Genomic DNA, 25,303 nt, shown 5'->3' with positions numbered 1-25,303 from the left:
CGACTTACTTTTGTCTGAAGAATCACAGTTACAATCTGCCTCTGAGACTCTTCATCCAGTGGTTGTTGCCCACTATGCCGGTCGGCAACAATCTAATGGCAACTCCCGTGGCAGGGGCCGTGGCAACCGCCGAGCTGGTTACTCTTCCTCCAAGGGTCGTGGTGGCTCCTATCCTTCCGAACCAACCTGCTATAATTGTCGAGGGCGTGGCCATACTGCCAGACAATGTCCAAGCCCGAAATATAATGATACCCAACCTAAGCCGACTGCCAATTACAACTTTTCATCTCATCACTCCGACAAGCAGTGGGTTGTCGATACGGGTGCCTCTCATCACTTAACTTCTGAACTGGAAAACCTTGGTCTCCACTCTGAGTATAGCGGAACTGATGAAGTCACTCTCACTAATGGTAAATCTCTGTCCATTGCTCGTCTCGGTTCTAATAAAATAACTATTGGTTCTCATTCTTTTTCGCTTCATAATATTCTTCATGTTCCAGAAGCTAATCTCAATTTGCTTTCTGTTCCTCAGTTTACTAAATCTAATGATGTCTCTGTGGAATTTTTTTCTGACCATTTTGTGATTAAGGATCTCAAGATGAAGCAGGTACTTCATCAGGGAGTCATTAGAGATGGCCTATATCGGCTGGCCGCAGATTCTGTTTCTCCAGTTTGTCACTCAGTTTCCCTATCTACATGGCATGCTCGTTTAGGCCATGCGTGTTCCAAAACTGTTCGCAAAGTCTTAAATTTGAATAATTTATCTGCTTCCTCTAAGCATGACTTGTCATTATGTGAGGCTTGTTGTGTTAGCAAGTCTCAAAAATTGTCTTTTTCTGATTCTACTTTTGAAGCAAAAGAACCCCTTGAATTAATATGTTTGGATTTGTGGGGACCTTCTCCAATTGCCTCTGTTGATGGATATTTATATTATGTTGTCTTTTTTTATCACTATACCAAGTATTCATGGATTTATTTTTTGCGAACTAAATCTGATGTATTCAATTGTTTTGTTCAATTCCGAGCTATCGTTGAAAAATATTTTGGCAAACCGATTAAACAGTTTCAATCTGACTGGGGTGGGGAATTTCAAGCTCTAGAAAAATACTTAGCTTCCAATGCCATCTTACAGCGCAGTTCATGCCCATACACCCCTGAACAAAATGGCTACGCTGAAAGAAAACACCGACATATTACTGAAACTGGCCGAACACTCTTACATCATCCCAAAGTACCACCTAAATATTGGGATCATGCCTTTGCTGCTGCTGTCTATACCATAAATCGTTTGCCAACCCCAAAACTAAACCATAAATCCCCATATCAAGTTATTTTTCAACGAAACTCGGAATATAATTTTCTTCGTGTTTTCAGTTGTTGTTGCTATCATTGGCTTCGCCCGTATATAAAGAATAAATTAGAGCTTCGTTCTACAAAATGTGTCTTTCTTGGTTATAGTATTCGTCATAAAGGTTATAAATGTTTATCGTTATCAACCAATAAAATTTTTCACTCACGACATGTTATCTTTGATGAACAGGTTTTTTCGTTCAAAGACAGTGATGACAGGCCCTCAATACTTGGCACTCCACCACCACCAGCCTCCATTATTTCCCTCGGCAACACTACACCACAGCCCACACATATGCTATCAGTCCAACCGATGCCATCCTCCACTTCTCCGCTAGCCTCTCCTCAAAGCTCAACCGACTAAGATTGCCTTTCATCGCCCCAACCAATGATCAGATCATTGCGGCTGCTCCTGTTTCTCCCTTGGCCGAATCTAGGCCTTCCCCGACTCGTCCCTCCACCTCTGGACCGCCACCAATACCCAAACATCCATATACTACACACTCAAAAACTGGTAGCCTCAAACCGAGAGCCTACATCGCCTCTTCCACCATCTTAACCACACCCACATCTTATACTGAAGCAGCTAAACACCGAGCTTGGCGGAAGGCAATGTCATAAGAGATTGAAGCACTTATGTCTCATGGCACTTGGGATTTGGTTCCGAGATCTCTTGCTTCGAATATTATCGGTTGTAAGTGGGTGTATCGGATTAAAGTCAAAGCTGATGGCTCGATCGATTGCTATCGGGCTCGCCTCATTGCTAAGGGATTCCATCAATGCCCAGGTATTGATTATGTTAAGACTTTTAGTCCGGTTATCAAACCGGCTACGATTCGTCTTGTTTTGTCAATTGCTGTGACGAATTCCTGGCCCATTCGACAACTTGATGTCTCCAATGCTTTTCTCCATGGTGCACTTGACGAGCCTGTCTTTATGGAGCAACCTCAGGGTTTTATTGATCCAACAAAACCGACTCATGTCTGTGCTCTCAAGAAGTCCCTTTATGGTTTAAAACAAGCGCCTCGTGCTTGGTACTTTTGTATTGCTGGTGCACTTCAGAAGCTTGGTTTTTACGGCTCTAAGGCGGATAGTTCGTTGTTTATTTATTCGACCGGTGGTGACACGGCCTACTGTTTGGTATATGTTGACGATTTGGTACTGACGGGTTCTTCCCCATCTCTTCTACAATGGTTCACTAATCTTCTTGGACAGATGATTGCACTAAAAGATTTGGGACCTATATCTTTTTTTCTCGGCATCCAGGTTGCTTGGCATTCAAATGGTTTGCAGCTCACTCAAACAAAGTATATTTTGGACATTTTGCATCGTGCTAATATGCATGAGGCTTCGAGTGTTGCAACCCCGTCGACTCCACAAGCTGACTTGGCTGCTTCCTCTACTACATTTGAAGATCCGACACTGTATCGACAAATTGTTGGTGCTTTACAATACTTGGCTCTCACTCGTCCTGATATCTCGCAAGCTGTCAATAAAATGGCTCAATACATGCATTCGCCTTCTGTTCATCATTGGCAAGCAGTTAAGCGCATTCTTCACTACTTACGGGGAACTCTTGATCATGGCATTGTGTTCCGTCGATCTAATTCGAATGCTTTAACTGCCTACCCTGATGCCGATTGGGGTGGAGACAAACTTGATCGAAAGAGTACATCGGCTTATGTTATTTATCACGGTGCCAATCTTGTTTCCTAGTGCTCAAAGAAACAGAAGACCGTTGCTCATTCCAGCACTGACTCTGAATACCGAGCGCTTGCTACAACTGCCTCTGAGTTATATTGGCTTTGTTGTCTACTTCGTGAGCTGCGGCATCCTCTGCCGTCTGCTCCTCGGATATGGTGTGACAACGTGGCTGCTACATACTTGGCTGCAAATCCAGTTTTTCATTCTCGCTCAAAGCATCTTAAGCTCGATTTCCACTTTGTTCGAGATCAAGTTCGGCAGAAACATCTTGTTGTTTCCTACATACCCACTGTGGATCGATTGGCTGATGCTCTCACTAAGCCACTATCAAAATCACACTTCTTGTTGATGAAAGACAAACTACTGGTTCTTCCCCCCATCCGTTTACCGGGGGGGTGTTAAGCAACTGACTCAATCCACGTCAACTTCCTCACCTAGCTAACATGGCTTGTTTCTTGTTTTCAATTCAAATCAGTTAGGATTGGATTTGTTTATTTTTTGAATAATTTGAAAGATTCAACCCACTGTTGTATTCTATCTCAAACACCTAGTTAAACACTTATATTTATTTGTAATGCAAAGCAATGAAAAAAAGTATTCTTGCCATTCAAACCAAAGTTGCTTCTTTTACACAAGTCTCCCAAGTGCAACTTCTGTTGGTTTTGCAAGTTTAAAACTAGTTAATCTTGCAAACTATTGACGTAGAACCTGATATGCCACTCAACATGAATTAAACGATCCCAAATACTTCTAGCAGCAGTACAATCCTTAAGAACATGAAGAATATCCTCAGAAATGTGGCCACAAACATGAAGAATACCACTGCGAACCATTTTCTCCTTGGTGCGTAACCGATGCTTGAATACAAGCCAAATGAAGAACTTAACCTTTTGGGGACCTTGAAATTTTAATGGAATGTTCCACATTGGTTCTTTCGGATTCCACAAATCTTCCCTAAGTTTCCTATATGCACTCTTAAGTAAAAAACAAATAATCTCGTTACCCCCAAATGATCTTATCAGTCCTAGCTGATGAATAATGAGGGGGAATCCCTACAATCCTTTAGATTACCTCTTCAGGTAATCAAATTCGAAAAAGGTGAAGGTCTCACCTACCAACGCCTAGAACCATATCACTCAGTAGACAATCCATGTCGAGAGAAGAAAGACCTAGAATTAAGTTTGCCAATACCCCCACATTTGGAATCCATCACCTACTGACCAAATTAAATTTACTTTAATAAGTGGCCATGTCTTGGCTAGGGCTTTCCACAAAATGGAACATTTTCCTCGCGATATCATTTCTGACATTCCACTTGGAATTCCATACTTAGTCTTAAGGACCTAGACCCAAAGACTTTTAGAATTTGTTGCAATCTGGAAACCCAATTTCATCATGAAAGAAGTGTTGTGGTCTTGTAGCTTCTGGAGGCTTAATCCACTATGCTCCCTTGGATGGCAAACAGTGTCCCAATTGACTAGAGCCAGTTTCCTTCCCCCACTAAAAGCACCCCAAATGAACTATCTAACCATATGCTCAATTTTCTTACAGAGCCTTTCGGGAATCATCATTGACTACATGAAGTAACTAGGAATCTGATGTGGAAACCCGGATCTAGACACAAGAGAAACACAAATTAGAAATAAAATGAGAATAAATAAAATTAGTTAATCAATAATGAAAAAAGAAAAGAAAAAAAAGATTTGCCCTATGGAACCCTTGGTTAACTTGTAACCAAAAACGCCAATAATTGAGCGGCTCCCTACGAAACCCCTAGAAGAAGAACCTCTAGAAACATCGATGAACGGGAAAGAAATTTGAATATTTGTAACTCCGAAATACCTTTTAAAATAACAAACTGCAAACTAAATAGCAAGAGAAGAATCACTCTACTCTCAAAAATTTACCTCACACAAATTTGGAAGAAAACAAATACTCTCTTTTTGTTCGACCTCCCCCCAATGTGTAGAAAGCAATCCTATTTATAGGCAAAATACAAGAGTAATTGAACCCTAATAAAACTCTTTAAAATTATCTAAGACAATAAATAAATAATAACCTAACCAATAAAATTACTTAACTCATAAGTGATGTGTCCCAACCAATGAGAATTAAGTAAATAATAATAATAAGATACATAAAAGATTAATCCACCAATTTATGGGCTTGCACTATTCCAAGATTGGTCCAGTGAATTGCATTCCCGTATTTGTCAACGTCACAAACATGATGAATTAAATTTGTAGCAACAAAGTCTTGGACAAATGCATTCATCTTTGATTTTAATTGTCGTGCCTTGCTTCGAGTGATTTGACCACTAGGAAAAACAACCCCTTGAGTGTCACCTCCTTGGCTCGTATCATTCTCCCCCTCTGTAAGAAGATTCATCCTTGAATCTGAACCTACATCAAATTCAAAAGGAGAAAGATCAGAAACATTGAAAGTAGCACTAACACTATACTCACCAGGAAGATCAATGCGATAAGCATTGTCATTTATTTTCTCGAGTACTTGGAATGGTCCATCTCATTGTGCATCAAGTTTATTCTTTCTCTTAAAAGGAAATCGTTCCTTCCTCATATGAACCCATACCCAATCTTCAGGTTCAAACAAGACTTACTTTCACCCTTTATTAGCTCGATGTGCATTGGACTCATTCTTTTTCTCAATGGCTTTACGAGCCTTCTCATGGATCTCTTTCACTAAATCAGCTTTCCTTTCACCATCTAAATTAGCAATCTCATTCAAAGGTAAAGGAAGCAAATTTAAAACAGTAAGTGGATTAAAGCCATATACAATCTCAAAAGGAGTAAAACCTTAGAAGAATGAACAGAACGATTATAAGCAAACTCAACATAGGGTATCCATTCTTCCCAAAATTTAACATTCTTACCTATTATGGCTCTAAGCAAAGATTCCAAAACTCGATTTACCACCTCGGTTTGACCATCAGTTTGAGGGTGGCATGTAGTAGAGTAAAGTAGTTTAGTACCTAACTTACCCCATAACACCTTCCAAAAGTGACTAAGAAATTTTGCATCTCTATCAGAAACGATAGTCCTTGGGATTCCATGTAATCTCACAACTTTACGAAAAAATAGATCGGCAACATGGGTTGCATCATCAGTCTTATGGCATGGAATGAAATGAGCCATTTTAGAAAATCGATCCACAACCACAAAGATGCTATCTCGTCCACACTATGTCCTTGGTAAACCTATTACAAAATCCATTGAAATGTCAGTCCAATATGAACTAGGAACAGGAAGAGGAGTATATAGACCATGAGGCATCACAGTGGATTTAGCTTGTTTACAAGTAATGCAAGTAGAGCAAATTTTCTCAACAAGTTTTCGCATGTTAGGCCAATAAAAATGCTCATGTAAAACATCATAAGTCTTAGTGACTCCAAAATGACCCATAAGACCACCACTATGAGCCTCTCGAACCAAAAATTCTCGCATTGAACACTTTGGTAAACATAGTCTATTATTTCAAAAAAGATAGCCATCATGCTTATAAAATTTGTGAAATGCACCATGTTCGCATGCGTCATAAATGCTTGCAAAATCAGAATCAATGGCATAAATCTTTGAGATACTCAAAGCCTAATAACTTAGTATGCAAAGTACTAAGTAAAGTGTACCTCCTTGATAGAGCATCAGCCACAATATTATCTTTACCTTTCTTATACCTTATAACATAAGGAAAAGATTCAATGAATTCAACCCACATCGCATGTCGCTTGTTCAACTTACTTTGTCCCTTTAAGTGCTTAAGTGATTCATGGTCAGTGTGAACACAAACTCCTTTGGTAAAAGGTAATGTTGCCAAACTTCTAATGCCCTTACCAAGGCATACAACTCTTTATCATAGGTCGAATAGTTCAAATGTGCTCCACCAAGTTTCTCACTAAAGTAGACTAGTGGTTTACTATCTTGCATGAGGACGGCACCTATACCTACACCAGAAGCATCACATTCAATCTCAAAAGGTCTTTTCAAAATTAGGTAAAACAAGAATAGGAGCATTACACAATTTATCTTTAAGTTCATTAAATGCTAATTCTTGCTTATCTGTCCAATGAAAAGATACATCCTTTTTAATAAGTGCAGTCAAAGGCGAAGCAATTGTGGAAAAGTTACGAACAAACCTGCGGTAGAAACCGGCTAACCCAAGGAAAGACCTTACCTCAGAAACAGTTTTAGGAATAGACCATTCTTTAATTGCCTTTACCTTCTCCTCATCCACATGGATTCCTGTAGAACTTATCACAAAACCCAAAAAAACAAGCTTATCCATACAAAAGGTGCATTTTCCAAGATTAGCAAAGAGTCGTTCATGCCTTAACACATCCAATACTAATTTAACATGCCCAACATGATCATTCAAATTTTTGCTATAAATCAGTATGTCATCAAAATACACAATGACAAATTTTCCTAAAAAAGGTCTAAGTATGTGGTTTATTAATCTCATGAATGTGCTAGGAGCATTAGTTAAGCCAAATGGCATGACTAACCACTCATACAGGTCATACTTAGTCTTAAAAGCAGTTTTCCATTCATCACATTGTTTCATTCTTATTTGATGGTAACCACTTTTTAAGTCAATTTTAGAGAAAATGCATGCACCATTAAGCTCATCCAACATATCATCTAATCGAGGAATTGGATATCGATACTTTACCGTAATCTTGTTGACAGCACGACAATCAACACACATTCTCTAAGAACTATCTTTTTTGGGACGAGAAGTACAGGGACCGCACAAGGGCTTAGACTCTCACGAATCAACCCTTTCTCTAAGAAATCTTCAACTTGCCTTTGCAACTCCTTAGTTTCTTCAGGATTGCTTCGATAGACTGGTCTATTCGGAATACTCGAACCAGGTACAAAGTCAATTTGATGTTCAATCCCTCGTAAATGAGGTAATCCCTTAGGCATTTCTGAAGGAAATACATTCTCAAAATCCTGCAAATGATCAACAAAACAACTAGGCAAATGTGTATTAGGGTTAGTCAAAACAAAGTTTTCCCTAAACCTAATAATTACCAATGTTTGTTTTGTACAAAGAGTAAATTTGATATCTCGAAACCTAGTGAATAAACTCACTCTCTCATCTTGTGACTTGTGTGTGCAATCACTCACCAATGTTGGGCCTTTAAGTTGGCTTTTAACACTAAGGGTCTCTTTACTTTCAGCCTTTTTCAATGATTTTACCTCACTTCCCTTACCCATCTCACTAGCAAGTTTGAGTTGATCATTGTAGACTTCTTGAGGAGGAAGTGGAGCCAAAGTAAACTTCTTTCCAAGGAACACAAAGGTATATTGGTTAAGGAAACCATCATGATTTACTCGTCGATCAAACTGCCATGGCCGTCCAAGTAATATGTGCCCAGCTTGCATTGGAACAACATCACACAAAATTTTATCAGAGTATCTACCAATGGAAAATGAAACTAAGCATTGTTTAGATACTTTTACCTCCCCACTATCATTCAGCCATTGCAAGCGGTATGGCCTTGGATGCTTCACACAAGGTAGGCCAAGTTTCTCAACAAGGAAAGAACTCACCACATTGGTGCAACTTCCACTATCAATGATCAATGAACTAGGTTGTCCACCAATCAAACATCTCGTGTGGAAAATGTTATCTCTTTGTTCGCGCCCTTCCTCTTTAAACTGGAAATTTAAAGCCCTTCGAGCAACAAGTGCTTTCTCACTATACTCCAAGTATTCTTCATACTCATCATGAGTATGCACATCATCAGCATCTTCCAAAGGAGGTATCTCATCTTCGTTATCAGACTCAAAATCAACCTCGCCATCTTCTCGAATCACCAATGACTTCTTATTAGGTATTTTCGAGCATAGTGACCCCTTCCTTGGCATTTGAAGCAGGTAATATCTTTTGGCTGCTTAATGGCACTAGGAGAAGTAGAAGAAGAAGATGGAGCTCGATTAGTAGAAGTAGAACCTTTAAATGAATTAGGCATACATCTATCTTTGGAGTAAGTTCTAGGCTCATTTGGCTTGAACCGTGCATCTCTGCCATTCAACAATCTATCATCTTATTTTTGCCAATTTCCTCTCCAAGCAGGATTAAAAACTGAACTAGCACCCCTCGTTGTCCCTTTCTTTCGTAATTGCTTTTCAATGGTGAGTGCGGTTTGAAGCATATCTTCAACATCCATGTAGTGTTGTAACTTAACTCGATTTGCAATCTCAGGCTTTAGGCCGGCAAGGAATCTAGCCATAGTCACCTCAGCCTCTTCAACAAGATTGGCTCTAATCTGAATAGTCTCCATCTCTTTGTAGTAGCCATCCACAGATCTATCTCCTTGAACAAGATGTTGGAATCTTTGATGGAGTTCTCGATAATAGTATGGTGGAACAAACCGTTTTCGCAAGATACGCTTCATTTCAACCCAAGTAGTAACAGGTTGCTCTCTATAAAGAATCCTGCTTTTACATAATTGATTCCACCATGTTAGTGCATAATCAATGAACTCGGTGACAGCGTATGTTACCTTTTTCTCATCAGAGTAATTGTAACAAGCAAAGACTGCTTCCATCTTTTCCTCCCAATCGAGGTAAGCATCAGGATCATTCTTCCCAGAGAAAGAAGGAAATTTTGGTTTGGGGGTGTCATTGTTTCGTTCCAACCTTTCTCTAAGTACATACTTGGACTCAAAGTCATCATCAAAAACATGGTCCTCCCTTCGTTTAAAAGTTAGATCTCGCGAATTTGATCGTCTTATAAAGGCTTCGTTCAACTTCTTGTAATTATCGGCAATGTATCTCTCTTGAGTTGTAAGTTTTGTATCAAGATACTCCCTTTGCTCTTGTAACATCTGGGTCATGCAATGTTCGAATTGAGTTTGCAACTTTTTCATCTCTTTTTGTAACAACTCGACCAAAGGATCGTTCTCTCTTTTTTTGTCCATCCTCTTCATTTTTACTAGTCTGGGATCTAGTGAGCGGCATGGTATCTGTGAAAGATCAAACAAACAGGAACAAGAAAGAAAAAATAATAATAACCTCACTCGTTAGCTCTCAAAAGAATAACTCTCTGAATGATTCAAAACTTGTAAATATGTTTGGAGAGGGTTACTAATCAAGATCAAATAACGGAGGTGCAAACTTCAAAGAAACAATGAAGACCTTAATTGCTCTAAGAGGCCAATAAACTTGACGAGGCAATTTGTAATGGAGGCTACACGGATGAAGGAATTGTGCGTGCCTTTAATATCTGCTAACACAAGAAGAAACAAAGTGTTAGAAAACGTAAGAGAAACAAAAAAAGTAGACCTGCAACGATCCCTAACTCTAGAGTCAAAGAAAAGCTTTAATAAGAAGAAAACTTAAGAAAACTCTACCCAAATTTAAAAAAAAAAAACAAAAATCGGAAACGTTTGGTGTCTTAAGATTTTCAAAAATTGAAGCTTTAATTATACTTGAGTCAAGAAAAGAAGAAGGAAAAGAAATTCAATTTTGGGAAAAATAAAAATAAAAATAATAACAATAATAGGAAAAGAAGAAACCTACGTATGAAAGGTAGGCAACTTTTTTTTTGCGGTTTTTTTTGCACTTTTTGCTTCTTTTTTTTGCTATTTTTTTGGCTTCAAAAATAACACCGAATGGCTTGAAACTGATACCAACTGATGCAGAAACCCGGATCTAGACACAAGAGAAACACAAATTAGAAATAAAACGAGAATAAATAAAATTAGTTAATTAATAATAATAATAATAATAAAGAACAAAAATAGATTTGCCCTATGGAACCCTTGGTTAACTTGTAACCAAAAACGCCAATGATTGAGCGGCTCCCTACGAAACCCCTAGAAGAAGAACCTCTAGAAACACCGATGAACGGGAAAGAAATTTGAATATTTGTAACTCCGGAATACCCTCGAAAGTAACAAACTCGAAACTAAATAGCAAGAGAAGAATCACTCTACTTTCAAAATTTTGCCTCACACAAATTTGGAAGAAAACAAATACTCTCTTTTTATTCGACCTCCCCCAATGTGTAGAAAGCAAGCCTATTTATAGGCAAGAGTAATTGAACCCTAATAAAACTCTTTAAAATTATCTAAGAAAATAAATAAATAATAACCTAACCAATAAAATTACTTAACTCATAAGTGATGTGTCCCAACCAATGAGAATTAAGTAAATAATAATAATATTAAGATACATAAAAGATTAATCCACCAATTTATGGGCTTGCACTATTCCAAGATTGGTCCAGTGAATTGCATTCCCGTATTTGTCAACGTCACGAACATGATGAATTAAATTTGTAGCAACAAAGTCTTGGACAAAAGCATTCATCTTTGATTTTAATTGTCGTGCATTGCTTCGAGTGATTGGACCACTAGGAAAAACAACCCCTTGAGTGTCACCTCCTTGGCTCCTATCAGAATCGACATTAGAACTAACTAAGCTAAAGTAGCCATCCCAGTTAACGCTAACATCCTAGCATTTTAGCTTTGCAATCAGCTATGAACATTATCAACGACAAATCGCAGAGTGCTGGAAATTACTCTATTATGAAAGAAAAGAACTCCTAAATATTTTTCTAAATTCTGAACTCTCTGAAACCCGAGGATGTTACAAAGATTCTCTGCTAATGCATTATCAACTCCTTTCGAGAAACAAACATTAGTCTTATAAGCATTGATTTTATGACCAGAATACTCACAGAAGATGTTGAGCATGCCTTTCAGAATTCTAGCTTGGCCTTCCTCAACTTTACAAAAGATAATCAGATCATCTGCAAAAAAAAAAAAAAGTGAGAAAGAGGGGGACCAGACTAAGATAAACGAATAGGAGCCCAATGTCCAGAATTGATCTCCGAGAGAATATTTTTAACAAAGGTTTCTGCAATAGTAGCAATTTCATCCTGAATTTCAAGATTTTAATTTGGAGTTAATTCTTTTCAGAATGAAAATATTGAAATTCAGTATGAAAATGCAGATGTGACATAAAACTATTGGAAAATGGATACAAATGGCGTGGCATCACTGTTTCATACAATCCTTTCCCGTAAAAAAATTAAATCCAAATTAAAATCCTGATTCAGGATGAAATTACTGATATAGCATAAAACTATTGGAAAAGGATAATATCTCTGTTTCATACAATCTTTTTCCTATACACAAAATTCGCGAATAGAATTAAGTGGCATAGTTTAAATATCATCATTTGACACTATATAATTAAGCATATTATTGGAAAAGAAACTAGAAATTCGCATAAATATTGGTGCTTTAATATACAAGTCAAAATTATTTAAGTGAATTAACATAAACATAAATATTTTGAATTCATATTTATGTTAATTATATGATTGTGAAGATTAAATTAAGGAATTGTATATTAATTTTTAACTTTTTTGTAAAGAAATAAATCTAATCATATATATTATATATTACAATGTTCTAAATAAATAAGTGTTCAAGTTATAATCTTTTGACAAGTGACACCCTTCATTTAAAACACTTATTTTTATTTTAGATAAATTACTATTTTACTCCTTACCTTTTTAAATCATATTAGATTTTCATTTTTTCCAATCAAATTAAATTACAATAATGTAAAAATACTTAAATCATAAAAACCATATATTTAAGTAATGGTTTATTTTTGGTTATTTAAAAGTTAATTTTTATAACTTTTAATTAAAATTTATATAATATATTTAATACACTTTACTTACTATATTCACATTGTAATGGAATTGAATAAAAGACAAGAATCACTTGATTGAGGTTATCAATTTGAACTTAAATGTGTGGAATAGAAGTAGATAACATATACATGAGGTATCCTACAGGGAAGTTGAAGTGTTGTGAGAAACTACTAATCAAGGAGATGAGGATGAACTTTCAAAAACACAAGGGACCTAAGTCGAAAATAACTCAAAAACCTTAAAAAAACCAGTTTTCCTTTCACGTGAATGATAAAAAATGGGCAGCAACTTTCCCCCATTTCCACTAAAATTAATTATTAAACGTTGAATTTATTTTATATTTTTTCACCACATTTATTTTACATTTAGAGTTTCTTTTTTCCTTATAACTTCTTCAGTTTAACATGCTAATGTTACACTAAATTATACAAAATATAAAGACGATAATATATTTTAAAATATTACGTCATTCTAATTTATATAAGCATGCATTTTCAAGCTAATTAATTATTAGTTTTATAAAACAGATTTATGATAATTTTTGAAATAACTATTTAGAGTATAACTTGAAGATATAAAATAGCGCCATCATTAGTTTTTTCTTTTAATTCTAATTTTTCAATTATTTTGATAAATATCAACAATTAATTCAAATTTATTTTAAATATTATTATTTGTTCTTAATTTATTTTTACAACAATACCAACTACCATAATTTTAAAATTTAAACATTTTATTTATGAGTAAATGTTTAAGGATAGAAAATTACAAATCAAGAGTCTACTCCATAGCACATCTGGTTTTTTTCTGTCTTTTTTTTTTGTTTCTTTGGGGTTCAGTGGCAGTTTTATCAATTTTCTAGGTTGTGACTTATGTGGTTTAGCTTCGTTGGTGGATCTGGGTGGTTATGAAAATGGGGATGGAAAATTTACGTATTTCGAAAGAGGTGGACGATGTTATTCAGATTGAAGACGTTTCGACTAATGCCAAGGATTTATATGATCTCTGTTTAGTGGGTTGTTTGTCACAACAAGTGTTGTACATTTTCCTGTTATGTGAACTACTTTAGCGAATCTTTGGCATTCTTTGGGGGGTATTCAAATTTTGGATCTAGGAAAGAGGCGGTTCCTCTTTCATTTTTTCCATCGGGTGAACATTGAACGAGTGGTGAAGAGTGCTCCGTGGGCTTTTAATAATCATCTGTTGGTGTTTCACCGTCTACAGGGCAAGGAAGATCCGATGCTTGTGTCGTTGGTTTTTTTTTTGGGGGGTGCAAGTTCATGATTTACCACCAAGGTTGTTTTCAAAAGCAGTGGCAAGACAATTAGAGAACTTTGCTGGTCTATTTAAAGAGTATAACGCAAAACAGGTTAGTGGTGGATACACTTCTTATTTGCGAATGCGGGTGAGGATCGATATTCGAACTCCTTTGAAGTGTCGGAAGAAGATTCAATCATCTTATGGTAATTCTATGTATGTCGGATCCCGATATGAGAAATTGACAATATTTTATTTTTTATGTGGTTGTTTGGTGCACAGGGATAGTTTCTATCTTATACGGCTAACAAGGGAGGTCAATGAATCTGATATGGAGTGGCATTTGTCTTTATGGGCGGTTGGTAGGAGGGCGACTGTAGTGGAAAGTGTCTAGCTGCGGAATGAAAATGATGGTGGATTGTTGGGGAAAAGGGTTCCTCATCTATGATAGGTAGTGGTATTCTTTGGGTTCCTCTTCCGACTTCTACTCTAGGCCCAATTAACCCAATATTGGGGATCAATTTGGAGGGGGCTATTTCTAGTGAGAAAGAGAGTACTATGGGTATAGGTGGCTTACTTCCAATGGTGCATGATTCTTAAGATAACTCACTTGATAGATTTGATAGTAAGAAGCGACAACATATAATTGGTTCATCTGGTCATGTTTCTGAGAATTCAGTTTCAACAGGGGTTAGCGATGAATAAATTTTGGCTTGTCAAAACACTTTATCAACGACCACTAATGGGCAGGTCAACCGGCAGCAATAAAAATTCTAAGTTGGAATGTTCGTGGGTTGGGAGTCCACGGGCTATGTGGAAACTTCAACATATGCTAAAACTATATAATCCCTATATCGTCCTCCTTATGGAGACAAAGTTGGATCGTGTTCGTATGGAAACTATTTAGAGAAATGGTGAGTTTTATCATGGTATAGAAGTTGCGGCTGATGGCACAATGGGGGTTATGTTTAGGTTGGTGCTCAAATGTTTTAGTAGATATGTAAAGTTTTTTTCTCAATTTCATATCAATGTCAAGGTTCAGAATACTATTGGGGTGATGAGATGGAGGTTCACGGGGTTCTATGGCTCTCTTAATATGTATTTTAGGGTTGAGGCTTGGGGCATTTTACGATTTTTGGTTATGATCAGAATCTTCTTCGGCTGGTTTGTGGGGATTTTAATAAAATCTTATTCTATTTTAAGAAGAATGGTGGAGTGTTATGGGATGACCGACGTATGGAGGAGTTTCGCCATGAATTATTAGATTGTTATTTGGAAGATTTAGGTTATGAAAGGCTGTAGTTCACCTGGGAAGGGGCAATTTTGTGGAGAATAATATTAGACAATGGTTGGATAGAGGGGTTGCTAAACCGGTGGTAGGATAGTTTCTCTGCTTTTTTTTTAAGTATTTTCCACATTCAATTTTGGACCATTTCCTTTTGTTGATTGATATGAAGCGCCCATTACTGCGGAGAATGTGAATGTTTCAGTTTGAAGCCTGGTGGGTGTTGAGGAGTCTTGCAAGAGAAAAATTCGCCAGCTTTAGGATAAAGGTGTGGGATTTGTTTCGCAACATTTGGGAACGCTATGCCACGACTTAAAAGTGTGGGCTACTGGTTTACGTGGTGTTAGGCTGGAGGATGCAGAGTTTGCACAAACGGGTCATGGATCTAAACATGGTGGATAGGGACGATGAAAATTTGATGGAGCTTTTGGGTGCAAAACTAGATCTGAATTTGGAGATTGACAAAACTGAGCTATTTTGGAAACAATGAGCCCGTTCTAATTGACTTAAATTGGGGATCGAAATACGAGTTTTCCCATAGGTTTGCTACTCATAAGAGATGGGTTAATAAAGTGAACGAGCTTATTGCAAATTATGGGAGTTTGGTTCGAGATAGTGAAGGGCTATTTAATGTTGCAAATGATTATTTTATGGATTTGTTTACTTCCCAAAGGCAAAGGGATTCGAGCCATATTTTGGAGGGGGTTCATTCTTGTATTACTAACGAGATGAATGCTTCTCTCACGGCTCACTTTACGCATGATGAAATTTACACAACTTTACAAGCAATGGCTCCGACGAAGGCTTCGAGTCCTAATGGGCTCCTTGCTTTGTTTTACTAGAAGTATTAACATATTGTGGGACATTATATTGGTGCATATTGTCTTGGTATTTTGAATGATAAGTTGTCCCTAACTAATATTAATAAAACTCATATTGTTTTTACTCCTAAGATAACGAACCTTGTGAGAATGCAACAATTTCGTCCTATTACCCTTTATGTTATTTTCTACAAAATCATTTCAAAAGTTGTGGTTAATATATTCCAGAAAGTGTTACATTTGTGTGTGGATGAGGCCCAGGGTGCTTTTGTTCTTGGTCGTTTAATTACGGGTAATATTCTCTTGGTGTATGAAATCCTTAATGTGTATCTTTGGAAAAAGAGATGACAGAAAGGGCACTTCACTTTGAAGTTCGATATGAGCAAGACCTACGATTAAGCAGAGTGAGGTTTTTTGGAACCTATGCAGCTCCAAATAGGGTTTTCCCATCGTTGGGTGGATCTTATTGTACATTATATTAGTAAAGTCTCCTACTCCGTGGTTTTGAATGGTGGTAAGGTGGGTCGGTGGTTTTCTCCGAGGAAAAGGCTTCAACAGGGTGATCCTCTCAGCTCGTATCTTTTCTTTATCTATTGTGTAGGGTTGTCCTCCCTTATGCGATTGTCGCTTCGAGATAATTTGGTTAGGGGAGCAACTATTGGTAAGGGGGTCCTCAGATTTCATACTTATTGTTCGCGGATGATTAAATACTTTTTAGAGAAGCTACAGTTGGGGACTTTGGTGCTAAAGCATATCTTGGAAGAATACGAGCAAGCCTCGGGGCAATGTGTTAATTTTGATAAGTTATTTATTTCCTTTAACTCCAATGTCGAGTAGTCTCTTATGGTTATGATATCCTATTATTTAGGGCTCTAGATTTCTACGGAGCCTGAGAGGTATTTGGGTCTGCCCAATTTTTTCGGGCATAACAAGAAGAGGGCTTTTCAAAGTATGAAGGATTGTATGCAGAGTCGGATTGAGAGCTGATGTGTCAGGCTTCTATCTCTTGGTGGTAAGGAAGTTTTTATTAAAATTGGTTTGTAGTTTATTCCTACTTTTGGGATGTTGTGTTTTTGGTTACCAGTTCGCTTTTGTTCAGATTTGGAGCACCTTATTAGTCGATTTTAGTGGAAAAAACATGGGGGTTATAGGGGAATTCATTGGTACATATTATCTGTAATTTGTGACTCGAAAGACAATAGGGGACTTAGGTTTCAGGAAGTTAGCTCAATTCAATATCGCGCTTTTGGCTAAACAAGGTTGGTGTCTGTTAAAACATCTCCACTCGTTGGTGGCACGTGCACTTAGAGCTAAGTATTATCCATGAGGTGATTTCATGAGTGTGGCTTTAGGAGCTTACCTTTCTTACTTTTGGAAAGTATCTAGGTGACAAAGGGGTTGCTTAACTCAGGGATGAGTTAGCGAGTAGGTATGGGTCCAACATTTGAATATGGGATGATGTTTGAATCTTGGGCCTACCTGAGCGAACATTACAGGATATGGAGATTATTTCGTCACATTTGTATGTCTTAGATTTGATTAATCATCAGATTAGACAGTGGGATGTCCAGGTACTCACTACTATTTTGGGGAGTGACATTGCAGACTAGATGCATTGTGTTCCTCTTGCCTGAGACTTGTATGGCGATGTCTTGGTTGGAGGCATAGAGGCTTCTGAAGAGTTCATTGTTTGAAGTGGTTACCGATTGCTCAGTACTTCGGGATCTTCTGGGACTCACGACATTTATAGACCTTTTTACAACAAAATATGGAATTTAAAACTGCCTAAGAAAATTAAAATTATAATTTGGCTAATTTTTAACAACTTTATTCCTAGTTTTTCTAATCTATACAATCGGAGGCTGCGCGCGAATGCTTTGTGCCCTCGATGTTTGGTGGCTGTTGAACCCCTCAAACGTATCTTTCATGACTACCTATCTGTGAGTGGAATTTAGATTGACCTACACATCACATGGCCTAGTGAGTTACCGGATACTTGCTTACAAGACTAGTTATTTTATATTCTACAAGTGTACCCTACTGACATTTTTAAAAAGGTTGTGTGTGTTCTCTAGTTTCTTTGGCATGCGAGGAATCGCAAAGTTCACGAAAGTGTTATTATATAGATTCAAGTTCTAATATACAAGGTCAAGTCTTATCTATTGGATTTGGATGCGGTACAAGAGAAATTACCTGGTCGTTTGATTGGGGTTGAGCATTGGAGGCCTCCGGAGGACTGCTGTCTAAAAATCAATTTTAACGCGATGTACCATGTTCATTAACGGGCATCCTGTGCGGGGATAGTCATTAGAGATAATCAGGGGATTGTACTTGGTTCGAAAACTGATATGAACATGTACATACCTTCACCTTTTACAGCAGAGGCCCTTGCATGCCTCCAAGCTATCACCTTAGGTCTGGATCTAGGCTTTCACTATGTGATTATTGAAGGCGATTCCCTAACTGTGATTCAGAAGGTTCTTTCCCCTCTGCGTATAACTCAACCATTAGTGCATATATCCGGAATATTAAGGAGAAGGCTGGTTTTTTTCGCCGCTGCTCTTTTACGCTTTTGCTTCGTGTTGGGAACACAATTTCTCATTTGTTGGCTAGAGAGGGTTTGAGAGGGGGAGTACTACTTACCTGTGTGAGAGAGTGCTTGATTTTGTGCTTCTTGCAATGGAAAGTGATCGCCGGACTTTAGGGGTGTGAGAAGATTAGGGGTAAGCTAAAGGGTATTGAATGGATGCATTGTTTCTATGTTTGTCAGGGGGTTTGCTTGGATATGGTTCTTTTTAGGGTTTTCTGGCTATTGTTTTCTTTTTAGTTGCTACTGGATTTCTTTTGTTTAGTGGTGTTTCAAGTGCCTCTTTTGCTGCCAACCAGCAGATTATAAAGAACAGCTTAGCATTGGAATTTGTTCCTGCTTTATTGCATGTCGTTGTTGAGTTGTTTTGTATTGGGCTTATTTTGGGTTGTTTGTTAGGTTTTATCTAGGTTGTTTGTTAGGTTCTTTAGGCGGTTTCTTTGTACCGTTTCTTTTTGGACTTTAGGTGGTGTTGGTTTTTTACCTTTTGTTTGGTTTAATTAATTTACGAGCGAAGTTTTCCTTCAAAAAAAATTAAACATTTATATTATTTTGTTTTTTATTTCTCAAACATAGTATTATTGAAATGTTACAATTTTTGTAACAATTTTTTTCATCAAGTAAATATAAATTATTAAAGTTTGATATATACAACTTAACCCCATGCATCACAAGAGATAAAAAAACTAGTTATATATATATTTGTTTTGCATGCATGCAGACCACTAATTTTTAATTAGGTAAACTAGACCATTAGTCTTTAAACTATGGATAAATTTTCGTTTTGGTCACTTAACTAAAAAAAGTTACAATTTGGTCACTGAATTATTCAAAAGTTTTCATTTAAGTCATTAAGCTGTTAAAATCGATGTTATATGACTTTCTTTATTTGCACTACATCCACCAATTGAAAGCTCTATCTCCTCTTCTCTTCTACAATTCAATTAATGGTTCTAGACGTCACAAATCTGCAAATCAAAATTCAAATAACTTTTTTCTCTGATATTTGGCATTGATTGTCAAATCAACTTAGATCTAAGGTATATTCTTCTACTCGTCAATGGATACTGATTCACCAAATCGATTGTCGAATCATCACTTGGAGCTCGTTGATGAAACACTTTTTGTAAAAAAAAAAATTAACAATTGAGTAGCTTAAATAAAAACTTTTGAATAGTTCAGTGATTTAAATGAAAAGTTCCAACTAGTTCCATAATCAAATTGTAACTTTTTTAATTAAGTGACCAAAACAAAAATTTATCCATAATTTAGTGATTAATCGAGTAATTTACCCTTTTTAATTTAATAACCTCAATGGATCCATCCGATTATATTTTATTTCATTATCCAAACAAGCTTTTAAACAAACTATAAATATATTCGAAGTTGTTGTTGGTGTTGGTGTTTTTACCCAATGGTGGGTCGTGGGATTCCAAGGCACATCTGCACAGCAATCCAGGCGATGACTGGCCGTGGAGACTACAAATACCCAACTCTCAATCTCAATAATAGGGTAATAAAACTAAAAAGTTTGCCATTAGGACTTAAATCTTGAGCTGAGTGTGACTTATAATATAAATATCGATTCAATAAAATAGCAGCCAACAATGCCAACTTCACATACACAGACAAACAAACCCCATCACTGCTCACTTTCTCTCTCGTCCATGAGAGAATAATATGAAAACTCCGAGAGCCTTGGAATTCGAGATAGTGGGGTTATTTGCATTTCCCACAAACATGCCCTTAACCCTAGCTTGGAAGGACTATTTCAACATTCACTTTAACCAAATTATTATACCTTTTCATTTTTATTAAATAATTATATTTATTATATGAATTTATACATTGATAATTCACTATATAGTGCTCGTTGTTAAAAAGTTAAATTATGTGCATTATTTCTAAAAAAATACTAATATATTAAATTTATACATAGTAAATAACTGATATTGTTGGTGTATAAATATATTAGTACATTAATAAATGTAAAATCTTAATTTTAAAGTGTAATAAAAATTTAAATATATAAATAAATGCGACACTTATTATATTATTAATCTATTTATTATGTCTAAAAACTGCACATACAGAATATCAAATAATTATCCTTTTAATAATACCATATTTTGTGATTAATTAATTTTATCTATATTTATCTATACTATTATCAGACTCCTAATTAGGTTTAGAATCACAAGTCACAAGACATTATTTCAATCAAACAAAATTAAAAATCAAAATTTAAAATTTAAAATAACTAAATATATTATTACACGTGTGTATTCTTTTTAATATTTTTATATAATATTTTACTTTTTAATCTTAAACATTTATTTTAAAAAATTCCTCCTAAAAAACTACTAATTTTTTAAATAACTACCCACTCCATACAACACTACAATTCCCGTAAAATTACAAAGCAATTTTAAAAAATTATGAAATCGAAGTATCTTCCAAATTTATTTGACAATCCACAAAAGATAGATCTTTTAAGAGTTGGTGTGCTCTCTTCAAACAATGTTTTAATATTCAAATTAAAATATTCTCCTTAAAATATAATATATCTTATTATTATACTCATAATTATTTAAAATTTTCTTTCCCTTTTTTGTTAAATATGAGATCTTTGTCACACGTTTTTTCTCCTCTTAACTATTAAGTATAAAGCATAAAATTTTACCGTGACCCTCATAATGGATGTCAGGTAAAAAAAAAAAAGCAAAAAGCTTTGATCTCGCCTTTATATACGACCCACCTTGTCCCCTTATGCATATATCCACACACTCTTTTCCTTACTAAGCTACTTTGCCATATTTGCTTTTTCAGCACAGACCTTCGCTACATATATTTTTCTTTTCATAGCCATTGATTCTATGAAAGATGACTGCCGGAAACACCCAAGGAGTTGCTGATGTCTGCTGGGAACATAAGGGAAATGGCGGTAGGAGCTGGTGCCGGTGGCATGACTGCTTGGTTTTTAAATACGGGTGACAGAGAATGGCAAAAGAAACAAACAAGGCTTTGCAATTGTGCTGGGTAGCACCATCGTTGCATTGCGGGGAATTGAGGGTAGCGGTCCGATTTTACTTGACTCTAGTCTTAGAACATAACCTTTATTTTTTGTTTCTGCTTTGTTTAATCTCGAGTTATGTACGTTTCTTTTTCTTATTTTCCCTTATTTGAACGTGGGATGTAAGAGATGCATACGAGGGAGCTAGCTTTTGTTTAAGGTTTGTACTCAAATTATGGGTTTGGTTTTGGGGTTTGGATAGTTTTGAAGAAAAAAATGCTGCTGGGAATGCATTCCTTACACCTATCATGTAATTTGCTTTCTAATGAGCTGAAACTAAAGATAAAAAGATTATAAATATCAGCGTCTCTTTATTCTTTCCATCTTTTCATTGAAAATGTGTTAAGAATCAAATTGGAGTAGATTTCAGGTTTTGCATTTGGTTGAGTTTAGGCCAAATTGCCTAAAAGACACATAGTAATAGCAATCCCCCTTTCTGGTTTTCCATCATAATCATTGGCTGATAAAAAAAGATGAAGGAAAAAGAAAAAGGGGTATGAGTTTTGGCCTGTAAAGCTTGGTGATTTCTAAGAAAGAAAATGCATGGCAGTGAGACTTGTCCTTTTCATAAAGGGAATCACTAAGCAAAGATGCTTGACTTGACTGCTGCTGTCTTCTTTTTTTAAAAACAAAAATTCTGAAACCCTTTGCAGTGAAGGATTCATTTTCTGACCCCTTCTGTCAATCAGTCAGGGATTCTCCTCAGCCCTGCTTTGGAATTTTGGATTTCAATAGCCTTTCTGCTTATATTTCTCAAAGCCCATTTTAGGTCTGCATATAACACTTAAATAAATTAAACCTGTATGGTGTTAAGGCCCATATTTCGGGTGGTATAGTCATGGGTTCAATTCTGCTATTAGTCCCTGTACTTTGTAAAAATTATAAATTTAGTCCATATACTATAATTTAATCAATTTTAGTCCTTTTATTTTTTAAATTGGTCAGTGTTAGTCCCTGTACTCTTCAATTTTGAAATTTTAGTCCTACACCTAAACAGTAGCAATTAATTTTGTTTGGTTAAACTAAAATTAATAGTTCTAGATTTTGTCCATATTCTCCAATTGGACCATTTTAAGTCCCTATACTTGGTGAATTTTAAAATTTCAATTTTAACGTAAATTATAATCGTTATTCCATTAATTTTTTTAGTGAGTAATATGTGAAGACAATAAACTAACATGACATTACACATATGATAATATGTTTGACGATTAAATTTTGGAAGTAACCAAACTTAATGAATTTAACAATCATAATTTGTTGAGGAATGAAATTTTAAAATTAAAAAATATAGAAAAATTAGAAATAATCAAATTAATTAAACTCAGAAGAGTAATAAGAAAAGTTAACGGTCATACTTAAAACTGATCGGACCTGGAGAGTAGTTGTTCTCTAGATTGCCTTCCGTTTGTATATTTTCTTTTCAGTGACGTAGTTGAGTAAGAATTCAGATAGAACTAATTATTGGTATAAGCATCATTTAAGCTTTTCTGGTAGTAATAAGGTTATATGTAATTTATGGCGTCATTCATGATTTTCATCCCAAACACTATACTTCCTTTATCCAACTTAACATTGATAGGATAAATCCTTTTTTTTTTTTTTTAAATTTCTTTTGATCTTAATATAAATTTGGTTAGTTGAGTAAATCAATCTATTCAATTCCAATTAACTAAAATAACCACTTTAATCAAAATAGAATATATCCGTCCAACCAATTTTAATCTATTTTTTACACGCGTGAAGACCTAAAAGAAAATTGAAAATGACATTTTACAGGAAATAACTCCATAAAGATCCCTCAGGGCAAAGCCAAAACAATTTTTAAGGGAACCGAATAAAATTTTAATTTTTATATAGTATATATCATTATAATTTTTAAAAGATTAAATCAAATTTTTATAATTTTAAAGAGGTCAAAGTGTAATTTTTAATTTTTATTAATTTAAATTTTTTAAAAAATTAAAAGATTTAAATGATAATTTCTCATTTTAGGGACATGATAAAGAAACTCCTATACATGGTACTCAATTATTACATCAAATATGTTTTTTCTAATTTATAAAATATCTCAACTTAACCTGTTTTGTAGTTACCATAAATTCTAAATGTTCTTTTCTCTCCCTATTATCTTAATATTATCTTGAAATCTAAAACAACTTGGGTTCTTGTTTTCTTTTTCAAACAATATCACATAAAATATGCTTTTTTATTTACCTTAATAATAAATTAATAAGATTACCATAAAAGTAAAATCATAAAGCATCTTTACCCTCACTACTTCATGTAAATAAATAGCAATCTGATCTTGATAATTTGTACACAAAGATAACTATTTTCTTATTGGACAAAAAAAATACAAAAAAGTAAATAAAAAAGGACTATTTACAGCAGTGAAAAAGAAAATTCTTCAAAAAAATTCCTAAGGGAAAAAAAAAACCCTACGATGGAGAAAAAGGGTTCTAAAAAGAAAAAGAAAAATAGTTGTAAGAAAGAAAGTTGAATGACAACCCTCTCAAAACAAATAGTTGAAAACAAAATAATACCCAATCCAGCCGGAACCTAAGAAAAGGAGGGGGGGGGGCAAAAATACCAGAATTTCTAAAATCTTGGTCGGAATCTAATTAACCCAAAGAAAACCAGGCAAGCAAATCTTCACCGACGCGTCTCCGCGTGAAACCGACGCGCTGATCGATTTTGAGAGGGGATCGACAAACCGGGCAGTTAAACTTTAGTTGATCAAGCCAACCATCAAAGCAATCCTTATGAAATACATGGCAGCAATCGAGCTTCCTCACCTGCTCCCCATCTCTTAGGCTGCACAAGCACACAACACAATCAGAGCCCTTTCCTCCCCCGCCGCCACAGTATTTGTAGGAGAAAGCCTTGTTTAAGTTGAGCTGCTCGGCGAGTACGATGAGACTGGCGAGGCCGGAGCCAAGGACTCCAACATCGTCGATGGTAGTGGGCTGGTCTGGGCAAGGGAGAAGGCCAATCAAATGGAGGGAACCAAAGAGGAGTCTTCGGAGATAACCGACGCAGTTAGCGATTATTGCTACGAGAAGAAGCGGGATCGAATCTGAGGACACGTCGCTCAGCTGGCTTTGTAATCCCATCTTTCTTATTTTAGTTTCAGAAAATGTGGAAGTGAATTTGTAGAAAAAGAGTAGTAATATGTAATATGTGTGTGTGTATATATATTTATAAGTTGAAAGGTGGAATGGAAGAGATTAGATTTTATATAGAGAAATAGAAGCATACAGCGATAAGAAAGAAGAAAAGAAGAAAGAGATGATGTAGGGAAAAGAAGAGGAGAGGAGAGGAGCGGCTAAAGAACGGGAGATTAAGGCCATGTGTGGTGGGGTCCGCTTGTTGAAATTGTTTATTTTCTTTTTCCTTTTTCCTTTTTCCATTTTCCATGCTTTAATACTAACTTCGTTCTATACATCACAAGCTCTGTATTTCTGTATTTCTGTATTCCTATTCTTATTCTTTATGTAACTTGAGATTTAATTTTTCATTCA

The 25,303-nt window shown here is 35.8% G+C and overlaps 1 protein-coding gene across 1 annotated transcript; it reads right to left on the bottom strand.

Moving 5' to 3' along the window:
• Positions 1–24,094: 24,094 nt before the first annotated feature.
• Positions 24,095–25,088, bottom strand: LOC105766094 (E3 ubiquitin-protein ligase RHA2A). The gene has a single exon (XM_012585419.2). The coding sequence runs from the start codon at positions 24,893–24,895 to the stop codon at positions 24,404–24,406; it is 492 nt and encodes a 163-aa protein (XP_012440873.1). The 5' UTR covers positions 24,896–25,088; the 3' UTR covers positions 24,095–24,403.
• Between the last annotated feature and the right edge of the window lie 215 nt (positions 25,089–25,303).

Source organism: Gossypium raimondii, chromosome 5, assembly GCF_025698545.1.
Source record: "Gossypium raimondii isolate GPD5lz chromosome 5, ASM2569854v1, whole genome shotgun sequence".
Lineage (NCBI taxonomy): Eukaryota > Viridiplantae > Streptophyta > Magnoliopsida > Malvales > Malvaceae > Gossypium > Gossypium raimondii.
This window is presented reverse-complemented; position numbering and strand designations above follow the sequence as displayed.

Bases quoted from the DNA above. Each gene is read 5' to 3' on its own strand.
- LOC105766094 (XM_012585419.2), bottom strand. From the start codon at position 24,895: ATGGGATTACAAAGCCAGCTGAGCGACGTGTCCTCAGATTCGATCCCG.